The sequence below is a fragment of the Urocitellus parryii genome, chromosome X, assembly GCF_045843805.1.
Source record: "Urocitellus parryii isolate mUroPar1 chromosome X, mUroPar1.hap1, whole genome shotgun sequence".
NCBI lineage: Eukaryota > Metazoa > Chordata > Mammalia > Rodentia > Sciuridae > Urocitellus > Urocitellus parryii.
Window position 1 is genome coordinate 40,375,966 of NC_135547.1, and position 26,444 is coordinate 40,402,409.

Here is a 26,444-nt window from a genome sequence, read left to right on the forward strand (position 1 = left end):
TGTTAGGTAATGCTCTGCTTCTGAGCTACAACCCCAGTCCCATACCTTTGTTCTTGATCTAGATTTGTTCACAGAAACTTTGTATTTATATAAAAACTCATTTTAGTATAAGACATTATTCTGTCAAATAACATAAACTTAACACTTGAAAAAAAATCCCATTTTCTTAGTAGTTGCTGCCTCCCTTCATTCTAACTGTATCTTTCAGGCCAAAGTAACACTTGGATCTAGTTTACAGATAAACCACTTGAATGTTCCCAGAGGGCACATTTTATAACACCTTTACCTCATTGCTTGAAAAACAAAGCTTTTCATTCTGGTTTTGATACAGAGCAATTAACAGAGGTCTTAGGATATGGGATATTTTGTGACCTTTTTAAAATCAGGTAACTTTTTATCTTATACATGCTTTCCAAGTTACATTTAAAATATATAGCTAAATAAATAACTTTAGTCAGGCTGCCTTGGCCTAGTGAAAAGGAAAAGACAAAGAATTAATAATAAACTTATAGATGATAATTACATACAGAATGGAAATATTTAAAGAAGACATTCTAAACTTATAGCTATAATCCTTTCTAGCCAGAGCACCTCACTAAAATAATGATGAATATTCTTTCTGGAAGAAAAAAAGTTTTGCCAATACATGTTCAAAGCAAAAACACTGACTTTGCAATAGGAATGCTTAAGTTAAATAATTCTTCATTTGTTTCTACTACATGGACTGTGATTTAGGGCAATGGAAGGAAATTTAGAGGATGGGGTATAAAGAAAAAGAAGCAACACCAAAAGATGTATAATGAAGGCATATTTTGAATACAAAAGAAGATATTTATAACTTTTTCATTTATAGTCCAACTTTAGAACAGAAAAGAATTATGTGAATTAGAATAAAACCACCCTCTTCAAAATAATACAGTTCTTACCTTTTCACCATCCCTTCCTGGTTCACCAGGGTAACCACGATCACCAGGCAAACCCTTTAAAACATAGAGGGATATTATCAGCAAAAATGGCAGAGCAAGTAATTCTAAAAAACCTTCTCCTCCATAGAAGCAATGAGAACACTGGCAAAAATGATCCATCAAAATAATATTTTGGGCTGAGGACATAGCTCAGTTGGTAGAGTGCCTGCCTTGCATGCACAAGATCCTGGGTTCAATCCCCAGTACCACACACACACACACAAAAAAATACTAAAAAATATTATGTTCACACACACACACACACAAAACCGTATGTGAATGTTCATAGTAGTTTCATTCATAATAGCTGACACTCAGAAAGAACCAAAATATCCTTCAATGTGTAAATAGTTAACCAAAACTTAGTAATCCAAACAACCATTACTGAGCCAAAAAAAGAAATGAACTATCAATACACAGTACAATATATTATTCTATGTGAAAGAATTATAATTCAAAAGGCTACACAGACAAAATGGTAGAAAATCTTTACCACTAGCACCTCAGAGCATTAATCTCAAAGATATACAAAGGAATCAAAATAACCTTACTAACCTTACACAAAAGAAAAAAACCAAATAACCCAATCAACAAATAGGCTAAGGAACTGAACAAGCACTTCACAGAAAAATATAATGGTCAGAAAATTATGAAAAAATGTTCAACATCTCTAGCAATTAGAGAAATGCAAATCAAAACTACACTGAGATTCTATCTCACCCCATCAGAATGGCAATTATCAAGAATACAAGTAACAATCAATGTTGGTGAGGTTGTAGGGAAAAAGGTTCACTTATACATTGCTACTGGGACTACAACTTGGTGCAACCACTCTAAAAAGCAGTATGGAGATTCCTTAGAGAAATTGGAATGGAACCACTATTTGACCCAGTAATCTCACTCCTCAGTCTATAGCTGAAGGACTTAAAATTGGCATACTAAAGTAAGGTAGCCACTTCAATGTGTATATCAGCTCAACTCACAATAAACAAGCTACAGAATCAACCTAGGTGCCCTTAAACAAATGTATGGATAAAGAAAATGTGGTATATGTACAAAGTGGAATATTATTCAGCCATAAAGAAGAATGAAACCATGGCATTTGCTAGTAAATGGATGGGATTGGAAAATATCATGCTAAGTGAAATAAATCAGTCCCCCCAAACCAAGGGCTGAATGTTTTCTTTTATATGTGGATGCTAACCCACAATAAGGGAGGGGAAGATTAAAAGTTCATTGGAATAGACAAAGGGGAATAAAGGGAAGGGGGAGGAGGGTTCAGAAAAGTCTGTAGAATGAATTGGATATATTTTTCTTATTCTTATATATGAATATGTGACCAGAGTAACTCCATATTATATAGAACCACAATAATAGGATCTTGATAAGAACAAGTTATATTTATTCTAATATGTATAATATGTCAAGATACACTCTAATGTCATGTATATCTAGAAAGAACAAATAAATAAAGGCTACATAGTATATACCTCCATCTTTATGAAACTCCAGAATGGGCAAAATTATGTGGATGGAAACCAGATCAGATGTTGCCAGGAGCTTAGAGAGTGAGAGTAAGGGAGGGAATAAATACAAGAACATGAGGGAAATTTTGAAGGTGATGAAATTGTTCTTGATTATGATGTCGGTTACACAACTATGTTTATTAAAACACAGAACTCTATGCTAAATATGATTTGTTTTCTTGTATATAAATTACATCTCAATAAATCTGACTTTAATATAGAAGTATCTCAAATTCATATCCAAAAGACAAACAGGATAATATCCATTCATTTAAAATATTTCCAAACTCTAAACTCCTTGTCATCTTTCTTTTCTACCACCACCTAAGACTACTAGTTTTTTGGGGGGAGAGGACTTTAGATACTCACTGGAATTCCTGGTTGGCCATTCTCTCCATCTTTGCCTGGTTTACCCTATAGGGTCAAAGAAATGATGGAGTAAGAACATAAATTTATTAGTTAGGATGTATAAGGCTAAAGAATATAATAAGCTTCAGTACTACCTTGGAATATGTTAAATAGACTTTTTGACTTCAATATCATAATAAGTATACAAAGAATGATTGTTCTCAGGCAATGAAAGAAGGATGTAGGAAGAAAGAATAACACATACTCACACAGAGGAATGCACACATTTAGAATTTTCTTCAAAGAGTATTAGTACTGATAACACTTACTCTTTTTCCTGGCTCTCCTGGCTCACCCTTTTCACCTTTCACACCACCTGGAGGACCCTATACACACAAAAGTAGTTTTACATTGGTTCATGGGATACTGTGTTCAATATCAATTTAAATTAAATGATGATAATATGCTTTTGGTTACTTACTGGAGGACCACGTATCCCTGGAGGACCAGGAGGCCCTCTGTCACCAGGAAGTCCCTATATAGTTGTAGGAGAAAGAAAAGCAATGTTAAAATTAGAATATGGGCTATCACTAACTACTAGAGGTAGCCAGAAACATTTTTAACAACTGAATATAGTATAACCAAAGAGAATGCTTCTAACTTGAATTTGAAATTGGTAGGCAAACGAAACTAGATCCATCTTTGCTCACTTACTACACTAATTTGTAGTTTTGAGGCAAAACAAGACAACTCTTAAATAAAAATATTAATGATTTTTAACCTTATAAAATATTTTTATAAATAAGAGAAATGCCTAAATATGATATCTGGAAAACACACATACATTTTGGCAGAGAATTAAATGGCCCATATTGATGACAGAGTTTAGATATAATTTTTCTTTTATTCTTAACTCTGTTCATTAGATTTGAATGAAACAAAATTCCACAAACTGTGTGTTTTTAAAGATGGACCAGTAAGAAATAAAAATGTGTTTGATCCATTCATCTACTCCAGTAGAGGTATCAGATAACTATTTCTAAATATAAGAAAGGCATTTTGAGCAACCTCATATTTCTCAAATTATCACAGAAATCTAGAAAATACAGTCATCTAAGACAATGCAATCTACCCTACCATGACCTAATTTTATACAGGAATTATTCAAATAGCTAAAAATAAAGACAACCCAAATGTACATCAACTGATACATGGGCAAAGTATGCACCATTCACACAGTAGAATATTATTTAGTCATACAAGGAATGAAGTAGTTAGACATTATGCTCTATATCTTTTTTCTTTTTGTGGTGCTGGAGATTGAACCCAGGGCCTTGTGCATGTGAGGCAAGCACTCTACCAACTGAGATATATCCCCAGTCTGAAATTATGTTGTATAAAGGAAGCCAGACACAGAACACCACAGACTGTATGATTCAATCTATATATCCAGATTAGACAAATCCACAGAGCCAAGAAATAAACAGCAGTTGCCTAGGATTGAGGTGTTTGTGGATAAATAGGGAGTTACACCTAATAGATATGGAATTTTGGGGGAGAAATTTCTAAAACTAAATTGTGATAATAGTTTCACTATACTGCAAATACATAATATGGATTGTATACTTTAAATTGGTAAATTATATGGTATGGAATGATATGCCAAAAAAGTTATTTTAAAATTTTAATTAGCCCAAGTCTTGGTTTTATAAAAATACTCTCATATATAACCATATTTCAGCCTATTATGCATTTTATTGAAATGTCACTTCAGTAGCAAAAATTTTTTGGATTTAAAAAATATTTCCAGCTATACTTAGCTATAATTGTCAAATATTGTATATATTTAGGATGTACAATATACATATATATTGTGAAATAATTACCAGGATCACATTAATTAACATATATAACAAGATTTTTATTGATTTCCTCTTCACCTACTCACCTGATCTCCTTTTTGAAACTCTACATCAATTGGTCTTTTTTGTTCACTGATCTGCCCAGGTGGCCCAGGTGGGCCCTGAAGACCTTGCTCACCCTGTTTACAAAATAAAATAAGATTGTGATATGTCATTATATACCACAGACAATAATATAACATGTAAACTGTGTTGGTTGCAAGAAGCAGGGGAAGGAACATAAAAGACATTTCAAGTGATTATGAACAGAGAAAGCTAGGGCTGAATAACCAACTCTTTCTTTACTCACCTTTTCACCTTTGGGTCCCTGGAAATTTAAGCCCATATTCCCCTGAAGAGAGAGATTTCATTAAAATCTCATTGATAATAAGAAAAAAAAATCCACACTAAATAAAAGATGCAAAGAAAAAGAATATTACCTTTGGTCCTGGTGGTCCTGGTGGGCCAGGAGGGCCCTAAGAAGACGTAGGAAAGGATAAAAATATTATATTGATAAGTTTATTGAAAAATTATTTTGTTTCATAAAGAGTGAGGGATAAAACAGCCTGGGAATGTTGCTCAATGATAAAGCACTTAGCATGCAATCCCTAGCCCAGCAAAAATGACAACAACAACAACAACGTGTTTTTAAACTAACTGCATTGTAGTCAGCAACATACATTTAAATCAATTCAAAGAAACTAGATGAAGGTGGAAATTTCTGGCAACACAATGGGTGTGGGCAGGAGCAGAGAGAATGGGTAGAGGAGAAGGGTAGCACCAATATCAAAAATCAATTTAAGTGCTGGGGCTATAGCTCAGTTGGTAGAGTGCTTGCTTCATATGCACAAGGCCCTGGATTCAATCCCCAGCACCATACAAAAAAATCAATTCAAAAAAGTTAACTTCAACAAATGTATCCTATTTCTTTTCTCAGAATTATGGGTAAATTGAGTTAACACAAAGAAATGAGATCTGGTTCTTTTTTTTTTTTCTTGGTACTGGGGATTGAACCTAGGGCCTTGCACATGCTAGGCAAGAGCTCTACCACTGAGCTACACTGCCAACCTTGTTAAGCTGTAGCTCTTAAAAACATGCGTTTATTTTTTAAATCCAGTTTCCTTTTTATGCAATATGCTTTGCATTTTTGAGAATTTTTCAAAGTTTGAAAAATTAAATAGTATTTATCTACCCATGTATATTACCTCATATTTGCAATGGATGCATTTATTTACACATTGTATCTTGGCAACAGTTTTGAGATTTTGCTTTGCCTACAGAATAAGGGTTAATTGAAAGAACATTCAAAAGTGTGGAGTGAACTGGTTAAGTGTCCATGAGGGTCAAGGAAATTCAAAGTTTAACAACCTACCCAGGGAACACTAATGTTGTAACAGCAGAACTAGGGAAAAAATGCCATGATCCAGGGACTCTTGCTCCATAGGAGGTCTACAACTAAAACAAACTGATGGGGCTGGGAATGTAGCATGCATGAGGCCCTGGGTTCAATCCCCAGCACCTAAACAAACAAACTAACTAACTAACTAACAAACAAGTTTTCTAATCATTTCCCAAGGAGTTCCAGGAAACCAGAAAACATAATCATTTCTGGTAGGTTCTTTTAAGTATTTACCAAACATTGTCTCCTTCATTCAAGAGTAGAGTACCAATTGTTACCAAAATGTACAATCTATAAAAATATAATGAAAACTGTCACTTAAATATATGGTAGATGAGAGAATGGCATGTGAAAAATTACTTTGACTGAAATACAATTTTCTTGCCCTTTTAAGTTGACAATAGCAAAGCTCTAAGCCCAAAACATGACTTAAATGAAATATTGGTATTACAAGGGTAAAAGTACTTAGAATTATTAGGGTAGAAAACAAGAGTGTCTGTAGAGGTAATAAGAGGACTGGTTGTGCAATCAGGGTCTTTAGAAGTTGTTGCCTCTCTACTAGGGTACACAAATCTATGATTCCATTGCAGTGTGGCTGTTCCCTTCATCAATCCTACTGTATTTTCCAGCCCCCTAAGAAATTAAGGCCAATTTTTTTGTGAAGCTCTTTTTATTTTTCTTAAACAAAAAAATTGAATCTTGAAGAAATAAATTTCATCCAGTACCTAGAGGATTCCATGAAGATTGCCTTAGAAGATTCCTGAGATGGCCAGAACTGACCTCAACAGTGATTTATCAAGAGGCAACCAGCAAAATACTTAGTTTTTCAGCTGGGGTTATAAGTCAGTTGTAGAGTGCATGCTTAGGATGGTCAAGGGACTGGGTTCAATCATCAGAATTGCAAAAAAGAAAAGATAAATCTTTATTTCAAATCTTTCATCTTTTAAAGTTTTTTTTAGTTGTTGATATACCTTTATTTTATTTACTTATTTTTATGTGGTGCTGAGGATTGAACCCGATGCCTCACACATGCTAGGGAAGCGCTCTACCAATAAGCTACAACCCCAGTCCTCAAATTTTTCATTTTATGTACTTCATTTTTTCTGTCTCTATGATGGAGAACTATTACATGGAATGCATACTGTTCACATAACAAAAATCATCCATAAATAACAAAATTACAGTTATGAATACCTTTATGCATTACAAATAACACTAACGTTAGTGAAAAAAAGATTAGAAATAAAGGGAGAAAAAATAAAATTATAGAAGAAGCTTACCATCGAACCTGGTGGTCCTGGGGGACCAATTGGCCCTGGTATACCCATGGGACCAGCTGGGCCCTATTATAAAGGGAATAAAGAAAAGAATGAAAAAACAAAACCTCCAAAACTCAGCCCTTTACTGTATCTCACAAAGAACTAAATGGACGAAATTTAAACTTTTGTTGCCAGAATTCTATATTCTATCAACCTACAGTATTATAAGCAGATTTTTAAAATGTATACATATAAAAGGATTAAATAACTCTAACGGAATCTAAGCCCTCAGAAATTGACACAGAATGGTTACATTTTTTTGGAAAGCTTATGCTTAAGAATGATGGATAACAAAGGTAGGCAAACATGTAAGGCAAATTCATAAAATCAAGTGAAAAAGGTAGGCATTTAGTGGGCATTTTTGTTTTCAAGGTAGTGTAATTTTAAAACAAATTAATTTGAAGACAAAGGGAAATGAGATTAACTGGGATAGTGATAAGAGAATGAGACAAGTGTTGGAATATAATTTGGCATCCTAAAAATGAAAAATTTGCCTTTGCTGAGACCTATAATTTTATATCTAGGCATAAAGTCTATATTATTCTGTAATGAAATGAATTATAGTGTATTCACAAATAAAAACCTATGTGGAGGGCTGCGATTGTGAAATACCCAAGTTGATTCAAAATGATTTGTACTGTTCTAGTTCTTAGATGTGGTGTTGGGTTCATAGGTATTCACTTTATAATTTTGCTTCATTATGGACATCTATTTCACATGTATTCTGTTGCATTTTCAAATATTCATAATAACAATATATAAAGGGGAAGACTGAGTAACCTGAAGAAAACATGGATGGATGATGTCAAGTAAAGAATGAGAAGAGAGCTAAAGAAAAAGTCCCCAATTATACTGTATCTCAGTAATCAAATACAAGAAAGTTCTGATTTTCATTTTTTGGCAAAGGGATCAATTCTCATGAACTGTAAGCCCTCAGAAACTGACCTTCTATTCTACAAATACCTAAAAGTCATCACAGTCTCTATGGGTGTTATCTGTAAGCTAACATGATTTTTTTCTTAAGATTACATTTGAGGAATGAAGGGAGACCCTCATTGCTATACAAAATTATATATAAGACGTTGTGAGGGGAATGGGAAAATAAACAAGGAGACAAATGAATTACAATACATGGGGTAGAGAGAGAAGATGGAAGGGGAGGGGAGGGGGGATAGTAGCAGAATACAACAATTACTAATAGGGCATTATGTAAAATTGTGGATGTGTAACCGACGTGATTCTGCAATCTGCATTTGGGGTAAAATTGGGAGTTCATAACCCACTTCAATCTAATGTATGAAATATGATATGTCAAGAGCTTTGTAATGTTGTGAACAACCAATAAAAAAATAAAATTAAAAAAAAAGATTACATTTGAGGGCTGGGGCTGTAGCTAAGTGGCAGAGCTCTTGCCTAGCACATGGGAGGCACTGGGTTCAATCCTCAGCACCACATAAAAAAATACACAAATAAAAGAAAGGCATGCTGTCCATCTACAACTACAAAAAAATTTAAAGAAAAAGATTACATTTGATGTTTAGCATGCATAAATTGTATTCTTTCAACCATCAAAATATGTTCAGATGTTATACATAATTGATAGTGTTACAAATTATATTTTTAAATATATTAAATGGGAGGTCAATTTTTAAAATTTTTACTAAGACCATTTACAGGGGACCCTACTGCTCAATATACCACAAGAATAAGAACATAGGAACTTATTTCTGCTGCCAGTTCCCAAAAGCAAACATTTCCATGGACACTGGCTAGAAAGACAAAAGAACAAAATAGACCTTATTAAAATTCTCCCTTGTCCAGAATGTTTTTATTTTCAGGTAGAAGGTATAAGCAATATAGCAAACTTCAGATGATATTTTCTATGGCCAAAATAGAGGATACTAAATATTGAAGAGTTGCTATGATCCTGTGATTTAATCATATAGCAAAGAAGAAAAATCATTGGATGCTTACTTGTATTCCAGGAGGACCTGGATATCCTGGATTACCCTTTGGTCCTGGTAGTGATGACATAATTATACTACCTGGTTCCCCCTAAAAAAGAAATCATCAGTGGATGTTTTAACAGTCATACATGAAAACAGGCAAGAATGCAAATAATGATCAAAGTTTTATTTGTTACCTTAGTGAAAGATCAAGCCATCTCAATAGTTTAATGAACAAATTACCAGTTAAAGGAAAATGAGTTAAGTAACCAGCATATAAAGAAGTACAATATATAATTATGAAATGCTTGTGGTAAGTTCTGTTATTCATTCATTTAAAATAATTATTAAATGCTGAATGTTTTCTCTGATTTAAGGATGCTGATTCATAATGTGGTGGGTGGGTGGAGCATGGGAGGATTATATGAACTCCAGATAGGGCAAAGGGGAAAACGGGAGGGAGGGGAAGAAAGGGGGGATGGGGGTAGGAAAGGCGGTGGAATGAGATGGGCATCATTACACTAAGTACATGTACAAAGACATGAATGGTGTGACTCTACTTTGTGTACAACCAGAAATATGAAAAATTGTGCTCTATATGTGTAATATGAATTGTAATGCATTCTGCTGTCATATATAACAAATTAAAATCTTAAAAATTAAAAAATAATAATTCATTAAAAATAATAATTATTATTATTAAATATTAAGTATTTGCCAAGAATTATTAGCCTTTGGATATCCAGTAATGAAGAAAATAATCAAGAACTCTGTTTGTTCTCATGGATTTAACAATAAAAAGAGGAAATGCAGACAAAAAACATGAACAAATAAGAGGATAATGTTCTGTCAAGGGCTATGGAAAAATGACATGGTACACTGAGTGATAAAGTAATAGTGAAGAAAATTAGTTTCGGTAGTCAAATATGGGCAATCTTTAGAGGTAACTTTTGGATTGAGGTCTGAAAAATAAAAAGGAGTGAATGAGATAAAGATGGGGGAAAGAGCAAATAGTAAGTACAAAACACTCCAAAGGCAAAGAGTTCTGCACATTCAAATAACTGAAGATCAGTGTGATCAGTGAGCCAATGAAAAGGTGGTTTAAGATAAGGCTATAAATGAGGCAAGGACTAGAACATACAGGTTTTAGAAGCCAAGGAAAAGAATGTGGACTGTAATTTAGAAACACAGTGGGAAACCCTTGAAGGTTTATAATCAGGGAGATTAAATTATTGATTTACATTATATATGATCATTCTTGGTTGCTTGAGAATAAATCAGGCTTAGATATGAGAGATAACAGCAAGGTGGTGGGGGGGGGAGAGAAAGGGGCTAGTTAAGAGATTATTGTAGTAGTTCAGATAAGCCCTTATGGTTATTGGGGTGACAATGGAAATGGAGAAAAGTAAATGAATTTAAGATAGTTTTTATAGGAAAATTTAATAGTATTCGGTAACAGAATGGAATGAAGGGGTGTGTGAAAGTAAACCTCTGGTTTTGAGTTTGTGTAAAAGTGTCATGTAGTGATGCTAATTCTAGACATGGGAGCCAGAAGAAAGACTAGATTTATTTAGGGGTATAGATTAATTTGGTACATATAAATTTGCATATCTGGGGGATATCTGAGTGGAGATTTCAGAGAGGCAGTTGAACACATGCATCCAACTCAGATTTGTTATTTTCTTCTGAAAAGTCCATTTTGAAACGTCCGATTTGGAGCAATTAATGTGGGTATTCAGTAACTACATAATAATCATTAATAAAATTGTTGATAAAAGACAAAAGGGGTCAGAACTGTGTCTTCATGCTTGCCGGCGAAAAGAGAATGAGCTTGCCTAGAACACTGCAAAGTAATCAGTGATGCAAAAGAAAAATGAGGGATAGTAGAGTGCCACAGAACGCAGTGAAGAAGAGTATTTCTATAGAAAGCAGACTGTTAACTGCATCAAAGTAAAATGTGATAAGGATTAAAGATATCAGAAAAGAAAGAAGTGTGATATATACTTTTTCTAGTACATCAGCAGAAAGAATGTACTTAAAACCAGAAGAGGGGGCTAGTTAAGGAGAGCTTCTATGTGTACATTTGCACAATTTATAGAAACATCCATTTTTTTGAGACAAGTCTGAATCATTATCCCATTGAAGTTGCAAACTTTCCAAGTATTTTATTCAAAACATTTACCTTTTCAGCATGAGATGCTTACCTTCATACCTGGGATCCCAGGAGGCCCCTATTGTTAAAAAGAAAAAAAAGTTATATATATATATATATATATATATATATATATATATATATATATATAAAGAGAATAGTGAAAAGAACACAATGGTTTCTAAATAGAATATGAACTAAAAAACTTCTATAAGGTCATTGCTGTATCTTAGGATACTTAAGAGATAACATTTATATTAAATATCATAGAATCCTTGCTTTTGCCTTACCAACTTTTAAAAAAAAACCTTTCTTTGGCATATTACTATAAGATACATGTGTTTGTTGGGCATAAATATGTTGATCTCACTCTCTACACATCTGTATCTTCTGTGAATTTCTGTGTTCACTATAATCCCAAATTTTGTAACTTACCGGAGGACCCTGTAAACCAGGAAAACCCGGACTGCCTGGAAATCCACGTTCTCCCTAGAAGGAGTTAAAATAAAGAGCATGGAGGACCAGGAAAATAAATATATCAACAAACAATGACTTATTGAAAAGATTTCTGCAAAAACCATTTTTGAATGTCTGGCATTTTGAAATGTGCCAGATTGCCAAAAATTCATGAGACTTCCCTTTCTGATAACTACATCATCAACTACCCATACCAATTCAACCTGCTAAGACACTTTCATCCCTACTCATCCATCTCTATCAGAAATAAAGGGAAAAAACCCCATCTTCCCTTGTCATTTTCTTCTGAGAAATCCATTTTAAAACCATCACACAACGGATTCCCAACTCTCATCACATTTAATAGTTAATGATTTGCCCCAATTTCCTGCCAATATGTTATATAGATTCTTATTTTAACTGCCCAATTGCATTTTTCTTTTATTGTAAACTATTTCAAATTATTTTTGTAAAAAAGAAAAGATGGTAAGAAAGAAGGCCATTAATATCACCAAGAGGACAATAATAGCAATAGTTCTAGCAATTGTAGGTCATTATGTTTTCTAGGCACCGAATTTTTCCCACTCACTATTGTAAAGTACTAATATGAACATTTGGTTTAGAAAACAAAAGCTAAAACCACTGTAGAAGAACCCCAATGCAACCTTCTTTCAAATACCTCTATGCTATAGTAATCCTAGAAACAACCATGTCAGAAGGTTTAAAAGAGTAAAATGACTACATCTGCATGCCTTTGAACTGTCTAATACCCCTCTCTGTCCACTTTTACACGTAGAAAAAAAATAGGCCCAGAAATGAAGTGGTTTGTACATGAAGTTTAAATGACAGAAAAAAAAGAATCCATAAATTGTAGTTTCAACTCTAGGGTTCATTCTTTTACTTACACAATGAGAAATATAAGAAAACATTCTAATCTGAAAGTATGCATAATAAATCTATAAAAATTGTTTAAAAATTATTGTTTACATAATCACTAGCCTGAAATACAAATTAATCATTAGATCTACTGCTTTAAAAAAAAGGAAAAACAAGGTCCCTTTAATCATATAGCATAGTAAACTAAGTGTAGACCTTTGAATTTAAAATTTTGTCTAGTGGTCTGTTTGCTGCTTAAGCATACTATCAAAAAACATGTCAAAAAATAACCAGAACCAGTAAAAGAATGCCACCTACTTTAATAGAAAATGTCTCATGTAAACTAATTTCCCATTGGTCCTATCACTAATGGTTACCCCTGCCCAAAGGAAGAACACAAGGAAGCTTCACAAATCCAAACACTGAAAAAGTATCATCATCATCATCATCAACAACATCATTGGCAAGGGTCATAATGACCTGGAGAAATACTGGAAGTAAACAGAATTATATTGCCTATGAGTAGGTACTACAAAAATTATCAGAAAATATGGCCCTTGTAGTGAAAACAATTTGTTCATGTTATTTTAAATTTGGGCCCTAATATAAAATTTGGTGGGGTATTTCACAAATAGTTTCACAGAATATGATGTGCAAAGTGGAAAATTATAAATAGATACAGAGAATAATAACATGTTGCATTACCTAAAGGAAAAGGAGAAAAGTAAGGGAATAAGAACAAAGGCTAAAATATGTAAGTGTGCAAAAGCAAATTTCCTTGTTATCTATCACCTTACATTAAATCCAAACAGTTGACTAAAGAAAGGAAAACTGGGTCAGGAAAAAAATGTTGGCTATATTTAAAGATTTGTTTTTCTTTTAAAACTGTTAAATGCATCATTTTTTTGCTGACAGAAAGGAGTTGCTAGTTTCATACTAACAATTTAGCAAGTTAAAAATATTAAATCATGAAATATTCCAAAACTCAATTTGTATCTAGTTTCCAAAACTAATAAATGACATTCCCAATTATTACTCTTAAAAACTGATATTTGAAACATACATATCCTAATTCCTTTTTAACTGTCATCCTACTATTCACGAAACCAAAAAAGGATTTGGTAAGGAATCTTTAACCCAATGCATTATCCCAGATTATTATGCATGCTTAAAGAAATAACTGACATTTAATGTATTGAAAAAATGTTAAGTCAAAATATACTCTATGCCCTAGATATGAAGCTACCACATCTTTTTTTAAACTTTTTAAATTTTTATTAGTTTCTCAAGACAATACAATGATCTTGACATATCTTTATTTTAGTAGTTTACTTTCTTATGTGGTGCTGAGGATAAAACCCAGTGCCTCACACATGGAAGGCAAGCACTCTACCACTGAGCCACAGCCCCAGCCCTGAAGTGACTACATCTTGTCTTCAACTTCTTCATGTTGGTTTCTTTAGATTTTAAGTCTATTATTATCAAGCACATTGCCTAATATTAAACTAAAGAAATATTACCTTGGTTCCATTGCATCCTGGGATACCTTGAGGTCCTGGGGCTCCATCATGGCCTGGCATTCCCTTTGAAAAGGGATATAAGACATGTATATTATTTCTTAGATGACTTTTTTATGTTTTTTTTTAATTTTTTTGGTTGTAGTTGGACACAGTATCTTTATTTTATTTGTATGTGGTGCTGAGGATCGAACCCAGGGCCTTGCACATGCTAGGCAAGCACTCTACCACTGAGCTACCACCCCAGGCCTCTTAGATGACTTTTTAAGGAATTTTATTTTTTCTTTGTGTAGTATTGGAGATCAAACCGAGGAATTAACACATGCTAGGCAAGCACTCTACTCACAGGAAGACCTGGTGTCCCTGGAAATCCAGGAAGTCCAGGAGGACCCTATAAGAAGAAAAAAATATCTGAATCAAATAAAAACCAATAACAATAAAAACTATATCTTACCTAAAGGCATTATTAAGTTTATATTTAGACTAGATATAGACAAAATGTGTCTCATTTATTATTACCATTCATTGTTCTTTTAAATATTAGAGAAAAACCACCTATATGTGTTTTTTAAAATTTTTTAACCTTTGTTTATTTATTTGTTTGTTTGTTTATATGTGGTGATGAAGATCGAACCCAGTGCCTCACACATGCCAGGCAAGTGTGCTACCACTGAGCTACAACCCCATCCCCTATATGTGTTTTAAAAGTTTCTTTTATAGAAAACTAAAGAAGGAACTCTTATTTTAGGGAGTGCTATTTTCATTGCACTTGGTATGAGTAAGCAAAGCAGTGGAAGAAACATTTCTTCTAACAAGTTCTCAAGGTTTGCCATGAATAATGAATTCAGCAGAGGAGGTGGCAAATACATTTGACTCTAAGGATGTTAATGTGATCACCTCCAAAGATCCTTAAATTAAATTTCCCGGTCAGAATTGGCAAAAAGACAAGTGGGACAACATTCCCATAGGTAAGGCTATGGGGAAAAGGTTCTCTCATACACTGTTAATGGGGATTCAAATACTGTGAAGGGAAATTTAGAAGTATCTGGCAAAATTACACCTGCATTTACCTTTTAACCTAGCAACTCACTTCTATGAGTCTATCTCCAAAATACACTAGAAATTATGAAACAAAATATGATATCTGAGGTTAGTTACTGCAGCATTATTATAGCTACATCTATGGAGAAAATGCAGAAGATGAGTCTGAAAGGTCTTGTGCCAGAAAGCAAGAAAGCTATCAAAGATCAGTGGAAGTTTTGTTAGAAGGGCACACTGACAAGGACCCTCCACAAGCCATAGATGGCACAATCTGGACTTCAAAAAGAATAATGACTACAATTGTTTGAAACACTAAATTCTAGTGTTTACCATAAAAAATTTCACAAAAAATATTCCTTGATCACCACTGGAAATTGCTGGTGTAGCAACTCATTAGCTTATTAAAATTATAGCTAAAAAAGGAGGATACAGAATATTTTTTAAAAATCACCATTTTGTAATTCTCAACAAAATAATGACCATCAACAGATGCTGGACCACTTGGTGAAGGTTTGTGGGGAAATTTTTGATTCAAGATAAAGGCTGACATTATGTAAGACCAGAGAATAAACCCAGTGTCAAAAACTAGGATAGCCAGATATTTGTATGACATGATGTAATTCTATAGTAAATGTACAATGCTACCTACAAAGTGCACTTTTGCCATTTAATTTTATTGCAGTATGATTTAAATGCAGTAAATACACAAATCTTTAATGTATAGCTCTTTTTGAGTCCCCAGAAACTACTTTAGTGTCTCCTGCAGGGTAACATCCAATTTATAGAAAATATGGGGGACAGAGGAACAATTTAAATGATGCCATGAAGAAATAATCAGCCAAACTCAGAATGTGGAATGCAGTATAATACAAATGACCCAGTTTTTCCAATAGCACTATAAAAGAGGCATAAGAAACACAGCAATCAAAGGCAATACATGGACCTTGCTTGGATTATGATTTGAACAAACCAATTGTAAAGGGCATCTTTGAGACAACTGAGGAAATCTAAATGCGGACTAAGTTTTAAAGTATATGAAAAATGACTCCTACAGTGATGATGTGCTTGTCCATTACAGAGGCATAATAAAGTGTTAATAGAATGAATGAAGTGATAGATTTACTTTAAACATTTCAAAAACTAAATGGCAGGGGAAGAGATTTAACAAAATTGTCAAAAACATTGATTTTTTTTGAAATCTGGAGAAAAGTACATAGATGTTAAATGCATTATATTCTCTCTACATTTGTAGACATTTCACATTTTCCACAATAATTTTTTTAAAAAAACTGTCAAAAACTGCATATTAGTTGATACATGAGGATGCTGGAACTATTAGGCTACCTTTGCCCAGGCACTTCTGAAGTTGTTGTTGAGTGGCATGGACTATCCAAATACCTCCAGATATTTGGATATGGGAACTGATAGAATGGCCAGTTCTTTTTAGTCTCCACAAAGCTTAGGATGTAGTTAATGGTAACTATAACTATTATGAAATATGTTATGATTATCATGAAGACATTTAATAGTATATTGGTAACTATTTATTACAGAAAACAAAGAAGAATGTATGCTAAAGTAAACTAAGGGTTTTGAGTCTTCTTTGTTTCTCCAATATCATATTCACTTCAGTCATACACAGCACATAAGACAGCTCTGGATTGTTAAAACGGATACAATTAACAGTGATTTTAATGTTTATGTAAGATTTGTACATCTACTAATTTTCAAAAATCAAAGAATCAGAATGTTGTTTTCTGTCATACATATAAACATGTAATGTCCAACCCATGTATTTTATAGTCCAAGTAAGGGATCATATCACTCCATAAAGACAGAATTTCACAGCAAAAATGGATTCTGCTGTTTAACTCTCTAATATATGAAGAAAACAAGGCTCAGAAAAGTGAAATATGACCTTCAAACCTAGTACTATTTTTAAACTAGATTTCTCTTAATTCCAGAAAACAGTCAAATGTATGTGAACCTAAAGCTTTTGATAAAAAAATTACTAAATATGAATTTTAGTTTTGAGATGCATCCTGATTTTCAGAACTCTACAACTCGAAAAATCATGCAAGTTAAAACTAGGGAAATGTACTCTTCTAAAAGCAATTATTCTTTTAATTGTTTAACCAATCTTCTTCAAGATACACAATTTTATAATACTTGTACATGATAAAATGAGAGGCTATGTAGCCTGAGGAGACTAGCCCTCTGAAGCCCAGCAGGCTAACATGATCACAATGCTTGAGAAGTTTTGGGTTGAATCAACTATATGATAAAGATTTTAAAGAAAGTGGGAAAAACCTCTGAATTTAGCATTTTCATGTTTCTTAATCATAAACTACTTTAAAATCATCTTATATACATTTAAACAGACATCTAAATATATAACTATCAAAATACAAAAAAGGCTAATTTTAGTCATATGCCAATTCTTAAATTTTAAGTTTTTAAATAAAGAATAATTTTCTTCCATCATTTCGAAGTGAATCTTCTCTAGTTCTCTCATAATAGTTCATTTGTGTTTTATCTTTTTCCAAGAGTAAAGCATTTGGTATACAGTGAATATTGCTTACTCTGATTCCTTTTGGTCCTGGTGGCCCTGGAATTCCATCATCACCCTGAAAAATACAATATATTTAGTCCCTATTTCTTAAAAAATTCACTCAAATAACTAATTTTTGCAATATGGCAATATAACATACTATTTTTTGTGAAATTTGGGGAGAAATTACATATCCAAGGAAGAAGCATTTATTATTGCAATTAAAAGCACTGGGGTAAATTATATAATCAAAAATAGGAAGAATCTTTATTGACTGAGAAGAAAACTGCTGACATATAGAAGAAATTTTACATACATAAAGTTATATATGAGTCATGCAAGAAAACAAAGATGATATAGTGGTATAGACATCCCCCAAAACATTTATGCATAAACAACATAAGAGGTGAAAATATGGGCAGTTTCTATGTTGTCCTCAATCTGCCATGCTGCAAATAAATAGCATTATCTCTGTGTCCCAAAATTCTGTTTTTGAATTTTCTGTTTTAAACTTTGTTTTATTTTGTAAGTCATTTTTCTACTGGCAGAGCTTAAGAAGGACTGAGAAAGTACTATAAACCTTCCTTTGTAGCTTCTGTTGACAACTCCATGCAAAAGAGGCTACCCACATGTGTCTTCATTTATTTATCCATTTTCAGTCACAATTGCATTACTTAAAATTTAAATTTTTTCTGTTTTTATTAACTACTTTCTTTTAAAAAATGAATAAAGAAAACCTAGCTGTGTTACATGTACCAAATATATTCACAAGTTCTAGGAACAATAATACAGATATCTTTGGGGCAGGAAAGGGAAACAATTGTTCTCCCTACAACATTCTGCTTCTAAAAAGTTTAATAATTGCTGGGGTCGTGGCTCAGTGGTAGAGCACTTGCCTAGCACATGTGAAGCACTGGGTTCCAGCCTCAGTACTACATGAAAATAAACAAACAAAATAAAGGTATTGTGTCCATCTACAACTAAATTAAAAAAATTTTAATAAGCTACTCTTTCTTTTTCAAATGTATTTCTAAGAGGATTAAAGTAAATCAAATCCCACTTTAAAACAAATAGAAGAACTTTTGCTCAATGAATATTTTGTTTGCCTTTCCACCGATTGCAGAAATAAAACACAGATGTCACAATATTGTACCAGTTGTACTAATCAACATGGTTAACTAAGAGGAATAAATTAAATATATAAATATTAGAAAGGATAGAGCTGGGGGTTTAGCTCAGTGTTTGAGCATTGGCTGAGCATGCATAAGGCTTTGGGTTTGATCCTTGGTGCAACATTTTTAAAAAAGAAAAAACATTAAGAGAGGATGAGGTAAAACTACTAATATTTGCAGGTTATATGATTGTATGTCTGAAAAACACAAGCTTGTTAAAAGAAAAATATTATTAATGAACAACTGTGTATAAAACTAATATTAAAAAAACAACAGCTTTCTTATACCAATAACTACCAGATAAAAGACATAAGAGGAAAAAATATCTAATTTACAACTGCAACAAAAAATGATAAAATATTTAGTAATGAATGCAACATGAAAAATACAGATTCATAAGAAGAAAAGGTTAAAACATGCCTGAAGTTCACAAAAGAGAACTTGCACAAATTAAAAGGCATTCCCTGTTCCAGGATAACAAAATTCAACATTCAAAAAGTCAATTCTCAGGCAGGCATGGTGGCACATACTTGTAATCTCAACTAGTCAGAAGGCTGGCAAGTTGGAGGCCAGCCTGGACAACCTAGTTAAAGCCCATCTCAAAATAAAACTTAAAAAGGGCTGGGAATGCATCTTGGTGATAACACACTCATGGGTCCAATTCCCAGGACCAAACAGTCAATTCTCAATGAATTTAATTACAAATTTGATACAATGAAAACAGATATAATGAGTTTTAAAAACTAGACACTGATTCCAGAGTTCATGTAGAAAAATAAAAAAGCAAGAACACTGAGAAAAATATAATAAAAGAGCATGGAGGGGTCACTAGTCCTGTTAGGTATAAAAATATAGTATAAAGCCTCTATAATTAATATAGTTTAGTTTTGATACATGAATAAGCTGACCCTTGGATGACTACTGGAAGTTTCAGAAACAAATCCATACATTCAGATGAATCTGGTTTACTTGTCCCCCCTTATTCAAAGAGGATACATTCCATGACCCTCGGTGGATGCCTGAAATTGCAGATGGTACCAAATCAATCAATCAATCAATCTATCTATCTATCTAAATATCAAATATGTTTTATATATGTTTTTATAGAGAGAGAGAGTGAGTTTTTTCCTTTGCATGCATTCCTATGGTAAAGTTAAATTTATAAATCAGACATGTAAGAGACTAATAATAATAACTAATAAAATGGAGTAATACAACAGTATACTATAATAAAAGTTATTTAAATATATGACCTATTAATTTCTGTAATTTTCCATTTAATATTTTAGACCGTGATTAACCATGAGTAATTGAGACTATAGAAAGTAAAAATGGAGATAGAGGAGACTACTGCATAATGAAAGTGTCATTGCATATTATTGGAGAAAATGATGTGTGACACTTGTGAGACCATCTGGAAAAAAATGTGAATCTTATATCAAAAGCCATATATCAGGATGAATTCCATATGAGTAAAATGCTTAAATGTAAAAAAAAAAACCAACATCAAATTGCCAGAGAAAAATATTTGAGAATTGTTATATAATCTTACAGTGGGGGAAGGCTTTTCCTACTCAAATTCCACAAGATATAAGGAAAAGGATCTCTAAAAAATACAGACACATAAATGCATAGACATACATGTACACATTCAGCAAAAACAAATGACAAAGTAGAGGAAAATAATGCAACTCACAGTATAACAAAGAGCGAATCTCCCTAACAGATAAAGAGCTCAGTAAATATGAAAATACCAATACTCCAATAGGAAAGTGGGCAAATGATATAAATATACAGGTCAAAGAAAAGACAAATGATTATTCAGACATATAAAAAATACATTCTCTCTCATACAAATAGAAATGCAAATTAAAACTACATTGAGAGACCACTTTCTTTTATCATACTGGCAAAAATCTAAGTTTCATTATAGTACTGTGGAGCTATAGGGCAATAGATCTTCTTACATATGGCTGAACCAAGGCTAAATCATGTAACTTTTGGAGAAGCAATTGGGGAATATTTACAAAAATATATGTGTACCCTCAGATCTAGCAATACTATTTCCAATCATTCATCTTACAGTTAATCCCTTATTGGTGTAAGGATATCTAATTAAATCTATATGTCTTAGTAAGACTGTTTATAGTAGGAAAAATTGAAAACTATCTAAATCAATAGAAGACTGGTTAATAAGTTGTAACTTATATACACAATAAGATAAAATTCACCCATGGAAAATAATAAGGAGGTCTGTGTGTACTCATATGGGATATCTATAATTTATATTAAGTGAAAAACAAAAGATAAACATAATGACTACTATTTCACAAAGGGAATAAAAGTATGTGTGTATACCTCAGTGACTAATGAACATAAATGGAAAGGATTTTTCTCATTATATACCTTCTTATGTTAATTTATCTTGAAAAAAGTGAATGCATTGTCTATCTAGGAGGAGGGAATGAAAAAGGGGAGGAACTGCTAAATGAAACTGAGCAAATTATGCCATGTACATGTATAAATATATTACAGAATTCTACTTTAAAGTGTAACTATAATGCACCAATTAAATAAATTAAGGTAAGAAACTAAATTTTATTTTAAAGAATAAAAACTCCTTTCAAGCTGGGTGCAATAGTGCATGACTGTAATCCCAGCAGCTTGGGAGGCTAAGTTAGCAGGATCGTGATTTCAAAGCCAGCCTCAGCAACAGCAAGGCCCTAAGCAACTCAGTGAGACCCTGTCTCTTAATAAATACAAAAGAGGGTGGGAATGTGGCTCAGTGGTCAAGTGCTCCCTGAGTTCAATCCCTGGTACCATTAAAAAAAAAACTCCTTTCAAAATATATATAAATATATACACAAATGTAATGTATATATTAATATATACATATATAAAATGTTTGTTTCATACATGTTTACTTTTATAAATATGAGTGTACAATAAAGAACAATCCTACAAAGATTTTGACTTAGTATATGTATTGACATGTACCAGAATAACTAATACTAGAATTCACTTATTTTGGAAAACCTGAAGTCATACTGGACACAGGAATACAAAGCACTTAAAATTTAGAAACCCTGGGCTGGGAATGTGGCTCAAGTGGTAGCACACTCGCCTAATATGCATGAGGCACTGGGTTCGATTCTCAGCACCACATAAAAATAAAATGGAGATATTGTGTCTACCTAAAACTAAAAAAATAAATATTAAAAAGAATTAAAAAAATAAAACATTAAAAAATTTAGAAACCTAAAAGTTTAGAAAGCACTTATGTTCTTTTTTTTTTAGAGAGAGAGAGAGAGAGAGAGAGAGAGAGAGAGAATTTTTTAATATTTATTTTTTTAGTTTTCGGCGGATACAACATCTTTATTTGTATGTGGTGCTGAGGATCGAACCCAGCATTGCACGCATGCCAGGCAAGCATGCTACCGCCTGAGCCACATCCCCAGCCCACTTATGTTCTTTTTTATAGATACTAAAATAGAATCAGAGCAAAATATTAGATTGCTTTTGATATGATACATAATCTGCATACAAACATATCTTTACAAGTTATAATAATTCCAGTTAATGCTAAATAATTTCAAAGAAGTCCTGATGCAGTTAACTTCTTTTAATGTCTATTAAAACTGTTACCTCTCAATAAGCATGGTAAGAATCTCAGCCTCCAGTACCAGATAAAACTAGATGCAAGAAATGCAACTTTTTCTATGGCTCAACTTAATTTCTGATCCAAAGCACCCATTTTCATAACATGGCTGAAATTTAATCTCAGTCAATTGGAGTTCTGCACTCCCCCCGCTCATTTTCATGAGAGTGTGTCTAAGGTTTGGAGAGTTTAAGTAGTTCTAAAGTGTTGAGGGGTGGGACTGTCTAGTTCAAACTGGATTTCACTTAGATATCCCATGCCAATAGTCTTCATGAATTGCTGCTGAATCCATCCACTTAACTCATATCTTTCTGCTACTTCTACTTCTGTGCCACTACTGGGTACACAAGAATCATTCTGCTCTTGTTGCTCTCTAAGTGTTATTAGAACCAGTAAATGCAGTTGAATGGCCCATCTACCAAAATTCTATGCCATCATTTAGGGTCCTACTATTTCCTCAGTGTTCAAGTTCTATTCAGGAAATCTAGTATAGGACCTGTCAGTTCTTGAAACTTAACAAAACTACTGCATGGTCAGTATTCTCTCAAAATCTAAGCTCTAACATACATAAATGTTAAAATGTATTCATGCATTTAACTTTCCTCCTTTATTGGGAGGCCTACCTGGTGAATATCCATTTGATTTCCTTAATACTGTAATGATATGATGTACCATCATTACACACAATAATAAAATTAGGAAAAAAAGGGTTTTAAGCCAATTTTCCTTCCAGGCAAATGAACAGAACTTGCTCTTTCATATATCACTTCACCACTCTACCTAATACAGATGGAAAAGGGCACTGAGCCAAAAGATCCATTAAAAACAAAAAGAAAGAAACTTCTGAGTCTGAAACTTCACTATTATCTCTTCCTATTTCCAATCTTAATAAGCACACAAAGATGCTTTCCTTGCTCATGGTACAGGACAGACTGCCCACATTGAAATCAATGAACACAGTCCACTTAACTGATAGGACAAGAACACGTTCTGATCCATGAACCAGGGTATGAGGGCTGGGGTGATGAATCAAACTTCTCTTTTTTCTCTCTCTCCCACAGAACAGCCTGCATGAATTCCTCCTTGTCAAATGCATTGATGTGCCTACTCCAGGTGAATCTGACAAAACTTCTGGATATGGCATCCACTGCCCAACCCCATAGATAAACATCTGATTGCTATGTTGCTGAATACTGAAAAATAACGTTTATGTAAACAGACCATTTTAGTACCTCCAAGTGTCCCAACTTTGCACCTGATTTGTTGCCACAATTGAACTCTGACACTAGAGGAACAAAATACCTCTTCAGATGTCAAACCCTTCCTGTCTAAAATGGGAGCAACTGAAACATCTGGGGAAAAGGTATATGGGGTCAATCACTGGAGCAGTCTGACCTTGACAGCAGTGGTCTTTCCATATTACACAAATTTCCAATTACACTCAAGTCCTGCCCATTAAAATGGACTTTTGGCTGGATGACCCCCATTGTAATCAATGACTTTTACATTCCCAGAACTATGTATGGCCCCATATGGCCCCACTGGTGTACTATTCTTTTTCATAAATTCAGGCTTTCAATATCCCTACAAATGCAAATAATGGGATATTGATGAAAGATACTCAACTATTCATAACAGTCTCCCCATTAAGCACATCCTACTTCATGGAATAACAGAGGAACTCCAAAACCAGAGACGACTCTGGTTACTCAGGAGAATTTCCAGGTGGCATTATAGCCTCTCTACTCATGCATAAGCTCCAGGTAACCTTTCCCTCTGTCAGAATCATTCAAGTAAAAAGGTGGTGCTGGACCTGTACTTGACTCTTGCAGAGGACATTAATGATAATACCTCAGCTTTGGGGGCGTAACAGACTGGCCTAAATTCCTTGGCTTTTAGTAGTGTTAAATCACCCTATAGCTGTCAGCTTCCTGCTGGCCAACAAAGGAATGGTCTCTGTGATTGCCAGCACTTTGTGTTGCACACAGAACACTAAAACTGGCAAAGTAAAGCAGCCCATAAGACTAAAGAGAAATGCCTCCTAGCTCTATAAAGTAGATTGGGCAAGCTATGGGGCATCTATTCTTGGCATGGCAACAGCTATGCCTCATGATTTTACATTTAATATTCTAGGCAGCTCTGATCACCCTGCTTAGAATTAGTCTCAGACTAATTGAAAGCATTTTTGACATAGCCCCTTAAAGTACAACATATTCAGGTCCATGAGTATGTTTCTAACTCACATCTTAAAAAAATCAAAGGGTGTAACTCAAACACCTATGTGAGATTTTTCAGGTCTACCCCAAAACCTCATGGTAGGCCTCATGGATGACAGCTGCCCTTCAGACATTAAACTTGGTGTACAGCCAATGCACTGCAGTTTCTGAAGCAGCTCTCCCAGGTGGCCATTCTCTTATACATATAAGCTTCTTTAGCTAGGGCCTTCGATAGAGACCTCCTTTGGTGTAAGACCCTGAAGAAACTTTTTCTGCACTGACAAAATACTTTTCCATTCCTAGCCCTTCTCCTCTATTCTGACACACTACCTCCCAGGGCTATACACTTTCAGTGAAATTATTCCACTCCTCTATGCTGATCCATCTAACCCTTGCTGGTACTGTGCCATGGAGAAAAATGGAACAATGGGGAAGTTAGTGCTTTCTCTAGTTTCACTTCATTTTTTATAAAACTGCAGTAAGTCAGTAAAGGTTCAACAGTTACTTTCATTATGGCTTTTTTCCCAGTGCTGAGAATAAAACTCAGGGCCTTCATGAATGCTAGGCAACCACTCTTAACACCAAGTCACATCCCCAGCCAACGTGATATGCTGTCTTAATGAGCTACTCTGACACTAAGCACCTTGGCTCTTCTCAGTTCAGCTGAGCTCTTGAAAGAACTTTTTTAAAGGATTCCCAACAGCTACATACAGTAAAACATCTTCCTAAAACATCTTAATATAGTAGTAATATTCAATTAAAATAAAATATTGTGGAAGGTGATGGTCATCATTATACAAAATATATGTATGAAGATGTGAATTTGGTGTCAACATACCTTATAAACAAACAGAGATATGTAAATTGTGGTATAAAGTTGTATTAAGAATTGTAATGCAAAAGAAACAGAGGAAAAAAGAAAAAAATCAATAAGTTATAGACTCCTCATCATTCTAATGTTTGATTTTAATATTTTCTCACTAGAATTCAATAACTTTTTAGTTGATTTGACACCTAGTCTCACATTTAAGATGACTCAATTCCTGTGGTTTTAGTAGTTTGAACATACCTTTTGTCCCCGAGGCCCTGGAGGTCCTTCTGGACCTGGGAATCCAGGCAAACCTGGATGGCCTTCTAAACCTGGAAATCCTCTCTCTCCCTGCAATGAAACAAGAATTAAAGGTAAAGTCATTTTTTAATTTCCAAGCACAGGCATGGTTGATACTCAAAAGATCAAATATCTATACAGACCATGATGTATTTTTTTTTTTTTTTGTAGTGCAGATTGAACTCAGGGGCACTTGACCACTGAGCCACACCCCCAGCCCTTTTTTGTATTTTATTTAGAGACAGGGTTTCACTGAGTTGCTTAGCACCTCGCTGTTGCTGAAGCTGGCTTTG

At 33.7% G+C, this 26,444-nt stretch overlaps 1 protein-coding gene across 2 annotated transcripts in view; it reads right to left on the bottom strand.

The window, feature by feature from the left end:
- The window catches only part of Col4a5 (collagen type IV alpha 5 chain), a 220,059-nt gene that overhangs the window by 97,644 nt on the left and 95,971 nt on the right, over positions 1 to 26,444 (bottom strand). For both annotated transcript variants that reach the window (XM_077794061.1, XM_077794062.1), the window contains exons 3-17: positions 26,113 to 26,202; positions 18,029 to 18,073; positions 14,752 to 14,796; positions 14,409 to 14,471; positions 11,992 to 12,045; positions 11,609 to 11,635; positions 9,433 to 9,513; positions 7,420 to 7,482; positions 5,181 to 5,216; positions 5,051 to 5,092; positions 4,788 to 4,880; positions 3,321 to 3,374; positions 3,169 to 3,225; positions 2,861 to 2,905; positions 927 to 980 (exon numbers count right to left, since the gene is read on the bottom strand). In XM_077794061.1, coding sequence (XP_077650187.1) covers positions 927 to 980; positions 2,861 to 2,905; positions 3,169 to 3,225; positions 3,321 to 3,374; positions 4,788 to 4,880; positions 5,051 to 5,092; positions 5,181 to 5,216; positions 7,420 to 7,482; positions 9,433 to 9,513; positions 11,609 to 11,635; positions 11,992 to 12,045; positions 14,409 to 14,471; positions 14,752 to 14,796; positions 18,029 to 18,073; positions 26,113 to 26,202 — 849 coding nt within the window. The remainder of the gene's footprint in view (positions 1 to 926; positions 981 to 2,860; positions 2,906 to 3,168; positions 3,226 to 3,320; positions 3,375 to 4,787; positions 4,881 to 5,050; positions 5,093 to 5,180; positions 5,217 to 7,419; positions 7,483 to 9,432; positions 9,514 to 11,608; positions 11,636 to 11,991; positions 12,046 to 14,408; positions 14,472 to 14,751; positions 14,797 to 18,028; positions 18,074 to 26,112; positions 26,203 to 26,444) is intronic.